This window comes from Scyliorhinus torazame, chromosome 11 (genome assembly GCF_047496885.1).
Source record: "Scyliorhinus torazame isolate Kashiwa2021f chromosome 11, sScyTor2.1, whole genome shotgun sequence".
NCBI classification, from domain to species: Eukaryota; Metazoa; Chordata; class Chondrichthyes; order Carcharhiniformes; family Scyliorhinidae; genus Scyliorhinus; species Scyliorhinus torazame.
This window is the reverse complement of record NC_092717.1, coordinates 120,913,895-120,931,395: the sequence shown is the minus strand read 5'-3', so window position 1 is coordinate 120,931,395 and position 17,501 is coordinate 120,913,895. Positions and strand designations below refer to the sequence as shown.

Genomic DNA, 17,501 nt, shown 5'->3' with positions numbered 1-17,501 from the left:
CATTCAGGAGGGAAATAGGCCTATAGGACCCGCATTGCAGCGGGTCTTTTTCCTTCTTTAGGAGGAGCGATATCGTTGCCTCTGACATAGTCGGGGGCAGCTGCCCCCTTTCCCTCGCCTCATTAAAGGTTCTCATCAGTAATGGGGCCAGCAAGTCCATATATTTCCTATAGAATTCAACTGGGAATCCGTCTGGTCCCGGGGCCTTCCCCGCCTGCATGCTCCCAATCCCTTTCACTACTTCCTCCGTCTCAATCTGTGCTCCCAGTCCCGCCCTCTCCTGCTCCTCCACCTTAGGGAATTCCAGCTGATCCAGAAAGCACATCATTCTCTCCTTCCCATCTGGGGGCTGAGCTTCATACAATCTTTCATAAAATGCCTTGAACACTCCATTCACTCTCTCCGCTCCCCGCTCCATCTCTCCCTCCTCATCTCTCACCCCCCCTATCTCCCTTGCTGCTCCCCTTTTCCTCAGTTGGTGGGCCAGCAATCTGCTCGCCTTCTCCCCATATTCGTACTGTACACCCTGTGCCTTCCTCCATTGTGCCTCTGCATTACCCGTAGTCAACAAGTCAAATTCTACATGTAGCCTTTGCCTTTCCCTGTACAGTCCCTCCTCCGGTGCCTCCGCATATTGTCTGTCCACCCTCAGAAGTTCTTTCAACAACCGCTCCCTTTCCCTACCCTCCTGCTTTCCTTTATGTGCCCTAATAGATATCAGCTCCCCTCTAACCACTGCCTTCAGCGCCTCCCAGACCACTCCCACCTGGACCTCCCCATTATCATTGAGTTCCAAGTACCTTTCAATACACCCCCTCACCCTTAAACACACCCCCTCATCTGCCAATAGTCCCATGTCCATTCTCCAGGGTGGACGCTGTTCTTTTTCCTCCCCTATCTCCAGGTCCACCCAATGTGGAGCATGATCCGAAATAGCTATAGCCGTGTACACCGTCCCCGTCACCTTCGGGATCAGTGCCCTTCCCAAAACAAGAAAGTCTATCCGTGAATAAACTTTGTGGATGTAGGAGAAAAATGAAACCTCCTTACTCCTAGGTCTACTAAATCTCCAGGGGTCTACTCCTCCCATCTGCTCCATAAAGTCCTTAAGCACCCTAGCTGCAGCCGGCCTCCTTCCGGTCCTGGACCTCGATCTGTCCAGCCCTGGGTCCAGCACTGTATTAAAATCTCCACCCATTACCAACTTCCCCACCTCTAGGTCCGGGATACGTCCTAACATACGCCTCATAAAGTTGGCATCATCCCAGTTCGGGGCATATACGTTCACGAAGACCACCGCCTCCCCTTGCAATTTGCCACTCACCATCACATATCTGCCCCCACTATCTGCCCCCACTATCTGCCACTATGGTCTTTGCCTCATACATTACCCGCTTCCCCACTAGTATAGCCACCCCCCTGTTTTTTGCGTCTAGCCCCGAATGAAACACCTGCCCCACCCATCCTTTGCGTAGTCTGACCTGGTCTATCAGTTTCAGATGCGTCTCCTGCAGCATAACCACATCTGCCTTAAGTTTCTTTAGGTGTGCGAGTACCCGTGCCCTCTTTATCGGCCCGTTTAGCCCTCTCACATTCCACATGATCAGCCGGGTTGGGGGGCTCTTTACCCCCCCCCCCCCCCCCCCCCGGTCGACTAGCCATCTCCTTTTTCAATCCAGCTCCTCACCCGGTTCCCACGTAGCCGTATCTCCCCCCCAACGGCGCCCTCCCGCCCCGACCACCCCACCCCATACCAGCTCCCCCTTCTCCCCAGCAGCAGCAACCCAGTTAACCCCCCCCACCCCCCCCCCACCCCCCGCTAGATCCCTCACTAGCGTAATTGCACCCCCCATGTTGCTCCCAGAAGTCAGCAAACTCTGGCCGACCTCGGCTCCCACTGTGCGAGGCCCCCTCCTTCCTGCTTCCCTGTTCCTGCCATGATTACCATAGCGCGGGAACAAAGCCCGCACTTCCCATTTGGCCCCGCCCCCAATGGCCGGCGCCCCCAGCTCCTCATCCTCCCTCTCCCCCCCCCCCCCCCCCCCCCCCTCCCCCACGGCATGGGGAAGAGAGAAAAGTTACAGGGTCGCAGGATTAACAACTTGGGAAATCACCTCGTCCTCCTTTTTCCCCCCCCTCTTCACCCCACATATTCGCCCCACCACTTTGTCCCAAACGTTCTTTTTCTAGCCCGCTTATTCCAGTTTCTCCTCGACAATAAATGTCCACGCCTCTTCTGCCGTTTCAAAGTAGTGGTGTTTCCCTTGATGTGTGACCCACAGTCTTGCCGCCTGCAGCATTCCAAATTTAACCTTCCTTTTGTGCAGCACCGCCTTGGCCCGATTAAAGCTTGCCCTTCTTCTCGCCACCTCCGCACTCCAATCTTGATATACGCGGGTCACCGCATTCTCCCACCTACTGCTCCGAGTTTTCTTTGCCCATCTGAGGACCATCTCTCTGTCCTTATATCGGAGAAATCTCACCACTATGGCTCGAGAAATTTCTCCAGCCCTGGGTCTTCGCGCCATAACTCGATAGGCTCCCTCCACCTCCAACGGGCCCGTCTGGGCCTCCGATCCCATTAACGAGTGCAGCATCGTGCTCACATATGCCCCGACGTCCGCCCCTTCTGCACCTTCAGGAAGACCAAGAATCCTTAAATTCTTCCTCCTCGCATTATTCTCCAGCACCTCCAGCCTTTCCGCACACCTTTTGTGTTGTGCCTCGTGCATCTCTGTCTTCACCACCAGGCCCTGTATGTCGTCCTCATTCTCAGCAGCCTTTGCCTTCACGACCCGAAGCTCCTGCTCCTGGGTCTTTTGCTCCTCCTTTAGCCCTTCAATCGCCTGTAATATCGGGGCCAACAGCTCCTTCTTCATCTCCTTTTTAAGTTCTTCCACGCAACGCCGCAGGAACTCTTGTTGGTCAGGGCCCCATATTAAACTGCCTCCTTCCGACACCATCTTGCTTTGTGCTTGCCTTCCTTGCCGCTGCTCTAGAGGATCCACCGCAATCCGGCCACTTTCCTCTCCTTTTTCCATCTGTGTCCAGGGGGAATTCCCTTCTCGTTTACCGCACAGTGTTTTTAGCCGTTAAAATTGCCGTTGGGGCTCCTATCAAGAGCCCAAAAGTCCTTTCCACCGGGACTTGCCGAAAAGTGCGACTTAGCTGGTCATCACCGCACCCGGAAGCCATGATACAGAAGACTATTAACACATCTTTAACTGTGGCATTCTGCATGCAACCAACATCAACCCAACATGCTGGCAGCTCGAGATCAAAAAATCCTCATCCTCACAACTGCTGAAAGACAAAGAAAAAGGGCACCTTCAAAAGAAGCTCCCAACTGAAGTTGAAGATGCTGATAAAAGTTGTCAGAAAAGATTTCTGTGAGAAGCGCCTGGAAGCGAAGGGCTGAGGTTTTACTTTAGCAGAAGACTTCTCACAATTTCCCATAAAAGTCCAGCTTCAACATGCAGCGTTCATAGCCTGCAAGGATGAGCTAAATCCTTTTCACCTCCAGACTGCAGCCAGTTCTGAGAAGCCCTTTTACTAATTCGGTTAGAAGTGCTGTTTGAATGAAACCTGTCGCTAATCCCGATTCCCTCACTCCGAGCCCCAAAATATAGCCTCCCAAGTTGAACAGGAAAAAAATTAGTTAACTCAACTCTCTGGAATATTGTGACCAACCGAATTCTTAAACAGCAAGCCTGAGGTTTATTCAAGCATCTCAACACTAGCGCGCTGGTTGAATCAAGTCGGCAAGCCGCTTACCCATGCAATGGTTGATGAAAATTTTTCCCAAAGCAGCACACCGTCGCCATTTTGTGGAACCTGTCAAATCTCTGGAATGAGAGAAATCTATTGTTCAGCAGTGAACAGCGCCATCACTTTGGAAGCCTACAAACTCTTAAAACTGTACCCAAACATTTTTAAATCTTCGACTTGGATCACAGTTCCGTTCTTGCAACTCCATTGAGTCTCAACCAAAGCCCAGATGAATCACAAAATTGGGAGTTTTTAGAGGAACAGCTTTTTAAGACACAACATTGTTTCAAGTTTAAATTTGAAAAAATCAGAAGTGGGACAAGTAAAAGCACTTTTCCTCGGGGCCAATTGGAGATGACATCATTGCACAATAGGATATTGATTGATGAGTCATCCATCAAATTTGGGATTTTAAAATCTTTTAATATTTATTTCAACTTGATATCTAGCAAACAAAATATTGCAAAGAGCTAAATTCAATACGAGAATCTAACCATCTGGGGAACCTGTCAATTCCGTCATAAGTAACCGCTACACGATGACAGAGGGGTGTGAATATGGGGATATAAAGTCTGAGCTCAACTGCAACAGAATGAATTGGGTGTTACAGATGATTCACTGTCTGACTCCTACGAGTTAATGATCTTCGCCTAGAAAAGGCAATCCAGCTAGTTAGTCTGAGTTACATACACAACATGGGACAATCCTATGGGGAGAGAAAAAACCTGGGGCAGTCCATTTATCAGGTCACAAAGACACTGGGTTAACCCAAGTGAGGGAAAGCAATTCCCAAACTGCCTAGCAGAGTGACCGTGCCGGCACTGTGGTGTGAAGCGCCTTCACAGGAGAGACCAGTATCCTGCGAATACAGCCGAATGCTTCCACTGCAACAGACGGGGACACTTCGGCAAACTGCAAGTCAAAATCCCAGCACTGCAGATATTCAAAGTTAATCCATGAGGGCAAGACCAACAACCCAAAAGACATACCTGCCATGCTTCTTGGATGAGGTCAGAGATTGTGGTTCTTTATTTTGCAATGCTGACCTCCCGGTAAATGGTCATCAAACAAATTTTAAATTAGAGTGAGGTGTCAGTGTCACAGTCCTGTCAGATTAGGAACTGTGGCTCAAGGCCTCTGGCTTTGAACAACGGATGCACCACTTTATAGAGCAGGGGAGTTCAACTCCCAGTAATTGGTATGACCACTGAAGTATAGCAGCAAAGAAACCTTTTAACTGATGTTCGTTACCCGTAACCAGCCTTTGTCTCTTCTGATCAGGAATGCCTGCGTTGCCCTGGATCTCCTTCAGATGGCAGGGGATGTAAAGACTACCATGGTCATTAGCCAGAAACAGCAGCACAGTCCTGAGTGCTCAAACACTAAAGTGTATTCGAACTCTGATTTCACCCTCGATCTCTCCTCTCTTTGCGCTGCAGTTTGCCCATTATCATTGTAGGTCCTGGAAAGTCCCCAGACGTCAGACCAAGCTACCGCTCAAAGGATTACCATGACATCTCTGGTGGAAGCAGTGCCAGAGAATGATTGGCAGTCTAAAAAGTCTCTACCTCCAACAACGATGATGGTACAGCTGATTGACACATCAGCCACAACCATATGGGATGCTGCAACTGGTGGCAGTTTATCACCATCACAACAAAAGCAAGTGCGTGCATACAATTCAAACTTAATTTCATCAAAAGAACACTCTTTGTTATCCTCGAGGGCTTCCAGACAGCCCACATGAAGAGAGATGAAATAGCAGTGTCAAAGACACAAATCCCAAACACCCCACAAGAAGCAATCGTGAATAACGGCAACCATGTATCGACACAACTGACCAGGCATGGTTCAACATAAAGCAATAGAAGAAAAGAATGAAAGCCAGACCCAACTTCCAAGCCAACAGAAATCAGAGCCAGCAGAACATGGCGAACGAGATGGCGAAAGGCCTCCAGACAGCCTAAAACTCTAACTTCAAGGACTTGAAAGGGGCGGAGATGGGGTTGGGAGACTGTTGCTAATGTTAAAACTGTAATAGCAATAATGTTGGAATAATCTTTATTGTCACAAGTAGGCTTACATAAACATTTGCAATGAAGTTACCGTGTAACCAAGTCGCCACATTCTGACGCCTGTTCGGGTACACAGTGAGAATTTACAATGTCCAGTATATCTAACAGCATGTCTTTCGGGACTTTCGAGACAAGCCGCCAACGTAGCATTACGGTTAAAGTTAACTGAGGTAACACTATTCATGGGATGAAGTCTTGGGCAGAAGTGTCGTAAAAAATCCATATACACGGGGTTAATGTGGAACTGAATACAGTACTGCCTACAATAATGTAAGACTTGCTGTTAACATACATTGCTGTTAACATGCAGAAGACTACTTATTTAACAGACACGCTCTGCAAATAAACACACTCTGTATTCAATCCCCCAACCAATTTTGTATCCATACAGCCACTGACTCTTGCATTCCACAGACTTCCATGTTGATGTAGGAATTTAGAATGGGAAGTTTTTGGATGTTTGCTTAGATGCTTGATTTTTAATGGATCAAATTCCTGTGAATTGCATGTGGAGAATGAAGAACAGTTATAGTCTTACTGTAAAGTGGGATTACAAGAAATACTGGTAATTGGAGAATAGTGTGCAGCTGCAATTCTGTCCCTGCTTTGAAGTTGTATATTCTGCACCTAGGTTTATGACGGATATGCAAAAATGTGTTCAGATTTATAATGGAAATTACCTGTGCAAGCTGGTCACATGGTAATTACACTCTTCTGTCAGTGGTGATGCTGAACATAAGAATTAATAATGGAAAATGTTGAGAGGAAGTTGGTACAGATGTACGGTTTTTAATATTTTTATGCACATATATTGAGCAAAAATATTTTGAGTCAATTGTTCTGGCATTGAGGCTGCCATTCCACCTTGCATCAAAAAACAAACTAACTGTTCTTCTCATTCCTGTTTACGGGAACATGCTGTGTGAAATTTGCAGCTGTATTTACTTTAATGGTCACTGCTCTTTGCAGTAGTTGGGATGTTTGAGAAATTTTGATAAAGGCACCGCAGAAATGTGAGGGTTTTTTTCTTTTAAAATACCAAGAATGAGTAATATATAAATGATGGCCCAATAAGGATTTGTTTGTTTAAAATATAATAAATGAATAATCTTGATTTTCTAAATGTACGAGAGCAGGAATGTTTGGCTGAGGTATAGTACAACATGAAATTAATCTAACTTATCGTATTCTAAGGGTCATATCACTCAGGGAGCATACAAATTCCATGCCATCATCACTACATTTGAAATGATCTTAACTGATTGCCCAGAACTGCGCAATATTACATGGCGTTGTGTAATAATTGATGAAGCCCACAGACTGAAGAACCGAAACTGCAAACTTCTGGAAGGATTGAAGCTAATGGATCTGGTAAGTAAATTTTCAGTAATCCTGATTAAAATGTGCATTGTTGATGAGTAACATTAGCATTTGGCTGAAATAAGTTATGTACTCTCTGGCATTTGTTAGATATTCACAACATATATTACCACATTATCATTTAAAGCCCAATACAGTTAACAGATGAAAGATTTCCCTTTTCACAGTAGCTTCATGCTTTGCTAATCTTGAGATCAAATAGAGTTTCTTTGTTACTGTAGGAACATAAGGTACTGCTGACTGGAACACCATTACAGAACACTGTAGAAGAGCTTTTCAGTTTGCTAAACTTCCTGGAACCCTCGCGATTCCCCTCAGAGACCAACTTTCTCCAAGAGTTTGGTGATCTGAAAACTGAGGAACAGGTATATGATTCTTGCAAATTATTGAGTGAACCCTCTACTTTGTGGAGGTTATTTACAATGTAGACTGTAGTTCAAAGGACTATGATTTATTTTATTGGGATTAAGATGGGACAACTAATAAACATCTTATCAGACCATTCCATTTGTGAAAATAGTCATAAATCTAACATGAATTGTTTGCCTCTCCCAATTGTGCATTTATGCACACAACACAGTACTTGACAGTGCATTCTTGGAGCTTCCAGGAACAATTAATGTACACATATTAGAATTTTAGAAAATGGATATGAGTAAATTGAAGATTGCTATAATCTAATATTAGCCCATATGGCCTCTTCAAATGCCCTAAAGTTGCTTTTGTAATTGATATATTTTTTTATTTAAAAAAAAATTTAGAGTACCCAATTCATTTTTTCCAATTAAGGGGCAATTTAGCGTGACCAATGCACCTACCCCTGCACATCTTTGGGTTGTGGGGACGAAACCCACGCAAGCACAGGGAGAACGTGCAAACTCCTCACGGACAGTGACCCAGAGCCAGGATCAAACCTGGGACCTCGGCACCGTGAGGCCACAATGCTATCCACTGCACCACCATGCTGCCCTTTAATTATGATATTGAACTCACATTGCAATCTTTTGATTCCATTAAAAGTACTTATATCAAAGGCTGTTGTGTAGTATTATGCACACAAATTTTGAATAACTATTGCAGGTACAAAAACTTCAGGCTATTTTGAAACCAATGATGTTAAGACGCTTGAAAGAAGATGTAGAAAAAAATCTGGCTCCAAAAGAAGAAACCATCATTGAAGTAGAACTGACCAACATTCAAAAAAAATATTACCGTGCTATTTTGGAAAGAAATTTTACTTTCCTCTCTAAGGGAGCTGGTCAAACCAATGTGCCCAACCTTCTGAACACTATGATGGAACTGAGAAAGTGCTGTAATCATCCATACTTAATTAATGGTAAGCATATTTTTACTGACCATTTTTTGGACCACTTCAATTCTCTAGTACATCAATTGGTCAACTGTCATAATTAACTTATTTGAATGCCACACCACCTAAAATGCACTTCAACAATGGTCAGTTTTGATACCAAGCTGAATGGTGCAGGTTATTTAGAGGGTATTTGTTGAATGGATGGCAACATGAATTTATGTTACATCATGCTATAATATCAATACAACAGTACATCCAATAAAATCAAGAGCAAATTCAATAGGTTAATGGTCTATGTAGACCTTCACTGAGATTATTGCAGGCCTGTAGCTAGAAAGAATTTCGGAAACATTGGTGTGCAGTCTTTTGCATATACAGTTACCATTGGTGCTCTGAATATCAGCAGGGTGTTATGATCTCTGTAGAAACTGATAACTTTTAGAAAGAGATTTGAGCTAGATAATTATTGAAAGGATGACATGACAAGATTTTACATTTTCAGACACTATCTTTGCAGGCAGCTTCTACTTTAAATCACCGAGTGGAATCCCACCACCCCTCCCCCCCCCCCCCCCCCCCCCCCATTACTTTTAGCAAAATTGAAACAGTGCACACGGGTATACATTATGCTGTCCTTTAACTACCCATTCAACTCTTCCAAAATGATTTTTGGCTCTCGAGGGTTTACTTCTGTTCTTTCCTTTCTCAGCCTGTGGTAATTTCTAACTCCAGAACGATCCTTCTGAGAGTGTTACTGGATGTCCATCCTCTAATGCAAGCAAAGCAAAATTAAGCCTTCACAAATTTGGTCTTTTCAGTCAGAGGGCAAGCTTCAACCTGCATTTTTACAGGCTGAACATTAATGACTTTCGGCCTCTATCTACTCTTGCTCTCTCTGCCTGGCACTGGCATATTCCTTGACGCTGGCATTTTGGCGTGTCTTTGAAATGTGGGAACATTTTAGAAAAGCCTGTAATCCAATATCCCAATGGCTTTCCATTGCCCTTCCAATCTTGCAGCCAATCAATGTGGCAACATGAATAACATGGGTCTTGTGTTCAAGTGTTTTTTAATTTGTTCAGTGCTGGCTGGACCAGCATTTGATGACCATCCCTAATTGCCCTTGAACTGAGTGGCTTGCTAGGGCATTTTAAGAGTCAACCACATAGCTGTAGGTCTGGAGTCACATGTACAAAGAACAAAGAAATGTACAGCACAGGAACAGGCCCTTCGGCCCTTCAAGCCCGTGCCGACCATGCTGCCCGACTAAACTACAATCTTCTACACTTCCTGGGTCCGTATCCCTCTATTCCTTGGTTCAGGCCTTGGTGTAGGCCGGACCAGGTAAAGACGGCAGATTTCCTTCCCTAAAGGACATTCGAGAACCAGATGGGTTTTTGCGATAATCGCCAATGGTTTCATGATCATTAGACTTTTAATTCCAGGTTTCAATTGAATTCATAATTCTCCAACTGCCGTGGTGGGATTCGAACCCAGGTCCCCAGAGCATTATCCTGGATTATTAGTCCAATGACCATACCGCCACCTCTCCTTAGGTGGACACACTGGTTAGCTATTCTTGAGAGTCCAACTCTCATTCGTCTTGGAGCTAAATGGACAGTTTAACTGTTGACAGCCTGACGGTGGAAACTTAGTCTGTCTATTGTTGGTACACAGGCTACTATCATTGTTTCCAAGAGTAAATGCCTTGCACCTTCTTTCCAGTAAAACAATCTGGGCCCCCCTTTAATCTCTAACAATCCAACCACCCAGGCTTGCTGCCAGGCAGACTTCAGGACAGGTCAACTAAAGACACTGTTCCAAAAAGTAACAATCTTATAAACGTTGTGATTGTAACAAGGGTGAGAAGTGCACTCATAAGCATAATTTCATGTTCTCATGGTGCCCCAAGTACCAATGAACTTTCAACTTCAAAATCAATTTTGACATATACCCACTGTTATGAAGGTAGATATGCCAATCATTTTGCACACAGTAAGGATGAATGGACAGTGACTTTGTTGATGATGGAGTTTTGAATATTGGTCGAATTACTGAAGAACTCCCTGCTCTTCAGAAAATATGCCAAGAGTTGATATGCATCCAACCGAATGGTGAACAGGCCCTTGGTATAATGTTTCACACAAGAATGTTGGTGCCACAAACAATGCACAGAAATTCCAGCCTAGTGTGTGCTTGAACCCACCACCTTAAAATAAAAACAAAAATTAGAAGTTGTTTGTTCAGTTAGGCAAACTGAATTGATGAGCAACATTCTCAAACTGTTTTTATTTGTTAATTGAAAGACTGAACCAAGGTATAAAAAGGATGCATCTCTATCAACCCAGGCATGAATTTTTAATCTTACAACCTATAAATTACACTATTTCCATGTGTGCGGCATCTCCCATTTTTGCCTTTGCCTCATGTCCATTGCTACTAGAATGCTTCACCATGTTTCTGAAAGTAAATCAAATCTTGAAGTTACAACCATTCTATTCACCTGGCTCCTGACCTTACCTTTTACAAACTCTTCAAGTTGTTCAAAATTCTTCAGCTTCACCTTGTTCTGCATAAGTAGCTCTCTCAAATCCCGCATCATCTTTGGGGAATTGAACTGGTTAATTGTAGCCAATGCATAAGATGCAAAATCCCCATTCTCATGTACAGATTCCTCCATGGCCTTGATGCGCCCTATACAACAAAAATAAAAATGTTGGAAATACTCAACAGATGAACATTCATCTGTGGAGAGTGAAACAGAATTAATGTTGCAGGTTGATGACTTTTTATCAGAACCCTATGCAACGTTTCTTGCTTTGTGCCCCATCCAATACCCTGTCATCTGGCCTTCTCTTGCTTCAGTATTGCCAGAACATTCATTTCCATTTGGTGTATTCTCAAGAACTCTGGTTAAAACTCTCAATTTCTCTGACTCTCTTCACCCTTCTTTTTAACCAAGTCTTCGTTCATCTTTCTCATTTCCTTTCGAACTCTGTGTCTGTTCCTTTCCTCACACCTTGGTATGTTTTTCCACATTAATCAAGACAAATAAATGTTAAAGAATTCAAGAGTTAGAATTTAACTTTTGAAATTCTGTAATGTTTTGAATCATTCGCATTGATTTATGTGGTGGAAAATTAACACTTGGGTCACAAAACCTACCAGAGAAATTGACATAAGTAGCTTGAAATTTTAGATTTAGTTCGTTCAGGAAAAAGGCTGTGGTGTTAGGTATATTAGCTCAGTTGAATGTTGCAGAAATATTGAAATGAATTGTAGCTTACACAAAATTCATGCAGGCACAGACTGCCATTGCCACAGCGAGGCAGCCATCTTGCTGCTAACCCCACTGGCCACCCACCATGGCCCGTGCTTGCGCAATGTGACGCTGGGCGCCACCCACTGGCGGGGCATCGTGCAGTCCACACATGGGCAACGCCCAAGGACCGGACCGCTGGCATGGGTAGGGCCAACACCAATATTCCTTCCTGCAGGGATGGGTGCCTGTCAACAGGAACAGACGCTAGGGCCAGATGCCCCCACAGTCTGGGCACCGACAGGGCCAGCAGTGCAGAGGGAGGGCAGAGCACTGGGGCAATGGCTGGTGGTTGGGTTCGGAGGGACACCCGGGGCTAGGGGGTGTAGTGCAGGCCAGAGCCACCGTGCAACCCATTGGATCTGGTTGGGCATGGGGTACGTATCATGCAAACATAATAGCCTTTCACCCCCTGCAGGCAACAGCTATCTGAATCCAATCGGGAATTGTGGCCTTCATCTTGGCCGCCACAGCCCTGGGTGATGCACTCAGGCTGTAAAAGCAGGAGCTGCTCAAAGGGAGCCCTACAGCATCAGAGCTTGCCAAGAGGAACTGGTGAGCCGCCCACCCAACAGACGATGGAGGAGGTGCCGCACGAGGCCTCGTACTAGCAGCACCTGTCATTCGAGGATCTGCCAGACCGGGCATGCCATTGAAGGTTCCAGCTCAGCAGGGGGACTGTACGGCATGTCTGCCAGATCATAGAGCATCTGGAGCCGCCGGGCTTTGAGGGGGGAGGGGAGGGGGGGGGGGGGGGGGGGTGCTCCCAGTGGCTGTCAAGGTGACGGTTGCCCTGAACGTTTATGCCATGGGGCCCTTCCAGGTGCCGAATGGGGCTCTGAGATAACACAGATCTCGGTGCACAGGTGCTTCCGTGTCGACACTGAGGCCCTATATGCCCGGTCGGCACAATATCAAATTCAATGTGGACCGAGACCACCAGGATGCCCAGGCAGCGGGATTTGCCATCATCACCGGGATGGTCCAGCGAGTGACCGATGGTTTGCATGTCACCTAACAAGCACCAACTCATGACAGGCTGGTCTTCACAAATCGAAAGGGGTTCCACTCAAGCATACAACTGGTGTTTAAGGTGATTGGAGGAAGGCATAGGGGAGATGTCAGAGGTTGGTTCTTTACACAAAGAGTGGTGGGTGCGTGGAATGCACTGCCAGCAGAGGTGGTGGAGTCTGAGTCATTAGGGACATTTAAGCGACTCTTTCACAGGCACATGGACAGCGGTAAATTGAAGGGATGTAGGTTACGTTGGCCTTAGATTAGGATAAATGGTCAGCACAACATCATGTGCCGAAGGGCCAGTGCTGTACTGTTCTATGTTCTATGGTGTGTGACCATGAGGGCTGGTTTAGCACTGGGCTAAACAGCTGGCTTGTTATGGCAGCAGCGCAGGTTCAATTCCCGTACCAGCCTCTCCGAACAGGCGCCAGAATGTGGCGACTAGGGGCTTTTCACAGTAACTTCATTGAAGCCTACTTTTGACAATAAGCTATTATTATTATGAGCTACTCATCATGCATGTCTGTGGCCGATACCCGGGCAGTGTGCATGACGCCTTCAACCCGGCACACATGGTTCCTGACATCTTTGAGATGCACCACCGGGTAAGGGGTTGGCTCTTGGACGACAAGGGTTATCTGCAGCTGTCATGGCTGATGACGCCTATCCGGAGGCCACAGACCCATGCGGAGACCCGCTACACCGACGCCCATGCCGCGACCAGGGGCGTGATCGAGCGGTGCTTCAGGATCCTGAAAATGCAGTTCAGGTGCCTGGACCACTCTGGAGGGGCCCCTCCATTATCATGGCCTAGTGTATCCTCCAGAGGAGCGACATGATGGAGGGGGATGAACAGCAGGCCTCGTTCGACGGGGATGTGGGGGCCAGGCAGGCATAGGAGCAGCAGGTGCGCCTAGGCCAGTGCACGGGGTCGCCATAATTGCATCCAGGTTCCCTGATTAGGGAGTCTGGCCAATGGCATGGAACCCCCCCCCTGCCGACCACCCTCACTGCTCCCCCTCCATGATTCTGATCTGCCTCCCTACAAGGTGTGGGCCCTGGGTTGGCAGTAACATTGGATCTGGAGGATGATCTGCTCTGCGATGAGCTTTGGTGCTCTGCATCATCTGACGTTCGACTCTTGCCCATTGTCCACCTAGTTGATCCCTGCATGCGAACTGGCCATTCCATTACACTGTCCCATCGAACAAATGGGGTGGGGAGGGATGGGGGTGGGGCAGGGAACCGAGGCGGTGAGCTATGGCTGAACTGGGGTCCTTGGCCCATGACCACCCCCAATGTCCCCTCATCTCCCCTGCAGTCAGCCCAGCTCATCCTTGACACCCTTCTGACAGAGCAACAGGCTGGGTGCAACATTGTGACCAGATGTTTATTGTGAAACAATGAACATTTCTGTACAGTTTTGTGTCGTAGCCCCTAACTCTATACTGTATGCAGCACCCATGCCAATTTAACTGGTGTTATCTTTCTGGCTGGGCCCTAACACTACGTCTGGGTGGGTCTCCAGGCAGTAAATTAGGGGTGGAGGTGGCCTCCTGCGGTTCCCACCCAGTGACATGGGTCCTCTTTGGCGGCCATCCTCTGGAGCGACAGAGCCTGGATGAGCCCAGTAGTTGCTCGGGTATCCAGATGGCATGGTGCCACCCTGTTTTGCCTGTCAGATGTCTTAGGGACAGGACGGAAGAGTCCGAGGCGCTGTGGTGTTCCAGCACCTCCCCTGAAGGAGTCACAGGCACGGGCCCCATAACCACCACCTCACTCTGGGTGCCCAATAGCTGCCACCTGATGCTGCCATTGCTAGAGGACCGCACCCGACACAACTAGGGTCTCAATGACCACTGCTATGGAGCACAGGAGTGGGCCGCCACCCTCTGGGACTGGCTCAGATTGGCCAGTGCCGAGTCAATGCTACTGACCCCCTCAGCCATGACCCGCTGTGACTGGCCAGGTGGCTCTGGTACATGGCTGCCCTGTCCTGTGCTTTGGCCACTGCCTGCACAGATTGCCCCAGGCCTTGGACATCCTGACCCATGGCCGATCCCCTCACCCCTAAGGCCTTCACCGCGGCCGTCACCTGTGTGGTGTTGGCCTGGGTGGCTAGTTTGTCTCCTCCAACTGCACCTGCAGGCGCTGGATGGTCGCTGACAGCCCCTCATGTCATCCCTGGCTCTGCATCTCCACTATCGATGGCTAGTCTGGAGTCGGCCCAACCTCCGACTGTCTACCTGATGTACTGTAGCACATGGTGCTGCACACCAGACAATGTCCAGGAGCCTCTTCAGTAATGTGCCCAACCGAGGTAGTGTCTTTGGGATGGTGGAGGGATTTGGAGACAGCTGTGCCGAGAAATGTGTCGTCCCCGGACTGGTGCTCTGGGATGTCTCGGGCTGTGGTTTGGGGGCTCTCATCACTGTCGGTTGCATCGTTGTCGCTGTTATCCGCTTGGATTTGGGGGTGGGGGACACCAGAAGGGCCCGCCTCGTCACCAGGTGGTCCGGGGGGAAGGGGAGATAGAACGGGCAAAGTATTAAGCAGTCGGATGCATGCAGCATGGGGTGGTCAGCTGGTGGCCTCTGTGGCCAGAGCACCCGGCAATGTCGGCCAGTATGGGTGCTGGCATATGCTGCAGGGTGGGAGCATGCACATTGCTGGCAGGTGGGTCACTGTCCCCCTCTGGGGGTGTTTATGGGTGTGGAGTGGGAGTTGGTGCCAGGGGCATGGTGTTGCCTACTCACCCTGAGGAGGCCATGCAGCTTTTTGTGGCACTTCTGTCTGTTACTGGTGGTGGGGTTCAGAGCCTCTGCCAGCTGCGCTCAGGCCTGGTGTACAACAGCGGGTGGCAGCCTTCTTCCCAGTCCGGGGTACAGGGTAGCTTGCCTCTCCTCCACAGCATCCATCGAGGTCTCCAGCTCTGTGTCTGCAAACCGGATGCTGCGCTCCTTGCTGCCATCCTGTTGGCTGGGATGCGTGCATGTGGAGAGTGGAGTGCTAATTTTGTGGTTGCAGCTTGTCAGCCTCTCGAGTGCCAACCCTGGTGAATCGGACACCGTTTTCTATTGGAATCGCTCGAGTTCCATGTGGCGCCAGTGCTAGCCCATTAACGGTTCATGAATTGATCCTGGACCGGCGCCAATTTAGTTGTCGTAGAAGTCCACCGATTCAGTCCTGGTGTTAATACTTAGTCTCTGAAATGGAGAATCCCGCCCAAAGTCTTTTTGATTTTCACTCCCCATTGACAAGTTTGCATCCACAGATTTTCTCCAGCTGTGAAACGTACATATGTTTAAATTAGTTGGGACTTTCAAATTACTTCCAATATAAGAGGAGAAAGAAGTAAAATAAGCTGGCTGTAAGTCATGGTATTGTAACATTTGTGTTTGTTTTTTTGATATCTTAGAAGATTATAGACCTGACATGATTCAGACTTTGTGATGGTCTTGTTGTTCACTCTTGGTATGTGTAGGTGCTGAAGAGAAGATTTTGGAGGAGTTTAAAGAAACACACAATCCTGAAACACCAGATTTTCAACTTCAGGCTATGATCCAAGCTGCTGGCAAGTTAGTACTGATTGACAAGTTACTGCCAAAACTAAAGGCTGGTGGCCACAAGGTGCTTATATTTTCCCAGATGGTGCGCTGTTTGGATATTCTTGAGGACTACCTCATTCAGCGAAGGTGAGGCCAGCATTAATCTATAAACAAAAATTAATTCTGCAAGGTAGCATAGTATACTACTGTGACAAGCCAGTATTTGAAGCAGAATAGTATGGGTTTGTATTCTATGTGAAGGCATGAAGACCAGATCTCAGCTAACCTGTTACGGTCCCATGGGATGTCCGGCAAATCAAAACAAATATGGCAGCTAGATATGACTCTTTTTACCACTGCCAATTTTATAAATTAAGCATAAGCAGGTACCTTCACGTGACTGTTAGTCAATCTAGAAACTGACAGAACCAGGTGTCAGAGATGAGGGGATGGAGTTTTGATACTTTTCCTGGTGTGTGGGTGATGTCTCTTTTGGATAACAAAGCTTTTTCTGCTTTTGCTAGCCATTACTTTCGCATGCACATTCCCAGATCAGCCATGGTACTAGTGAGACATAAAAAACTTCTGCTTTGTTCCAAAAATATGCCCTAACTCAACACCTTTAGTATCAATTTTTGAAATTGCAAACAAAACATTTTTTTTCTTATCAGGTGGCATTACAGGAAACTACTAAAATGTCATGAAAAGGCTTGAAGTATACAGAGATATTAAAAACCTATTAACAGGAATTTATTTTCCACAGATTAATATTTGCTCCAACTTATTAACTTCATGGTCTCTGAAATGAGAGTGCCAATTTAGTGCAGGTTTGTTGATGGTTTTTAACCATGACGTTTTGGCTGCAACAAACAGGCCAAGCTAATCCAAATTCAATTCACTTGGGACTTTTATTCAAGTTCAAGAGAAGATCTTTATTAATGTACAATATTCCAGAGATGAAAGAATTAAATATGCCACTACCGTGTCCTTGCGTTTTTAGGATTAGGGCATTTAAAAGTAAACCACAGTGTTTAATTTCTATATCCACCCTATTTATAAAATAATTATACCGTTACAAATCA

At 46.8% G+C, this 17,501-nt stretch overlaps 1 protein-coding gene across 3 annotated transcripts in view; it reads left to right on the top strand.

The window, feature by feature from the left end:
* The window catches only part of chd7 (chromodomain helicase DNA binding protein 7), a 378,323-nt gene that overhangs the window by 251,517 nt on the left and 109,305 nt on the right, over positions 1–17,501 (top strand). For all 3 annotated transcript variants that reach the window (XM_072467710.1, XM_072467709.1, XM_072467711.1), the window contains exons 13-16: positions 7,038–7,214; positions 7,445–7,588; positions 8,304–8,559; positions 16,356–16,566. In XM_072467710.1, the coding sequence (XP_072323811.1) occupies positions 7,038–7,214; positions 7,445–7,588; positions 8,304–8,559; positions 16,356–16,566 (788 nt within the window). The remainder of the gene's footprint in view (positions 1–7,037; positions 7,215–7,444; positions 7,589–8,303; positions 8,560–16,355; positions 16,567–17,501) is intronic.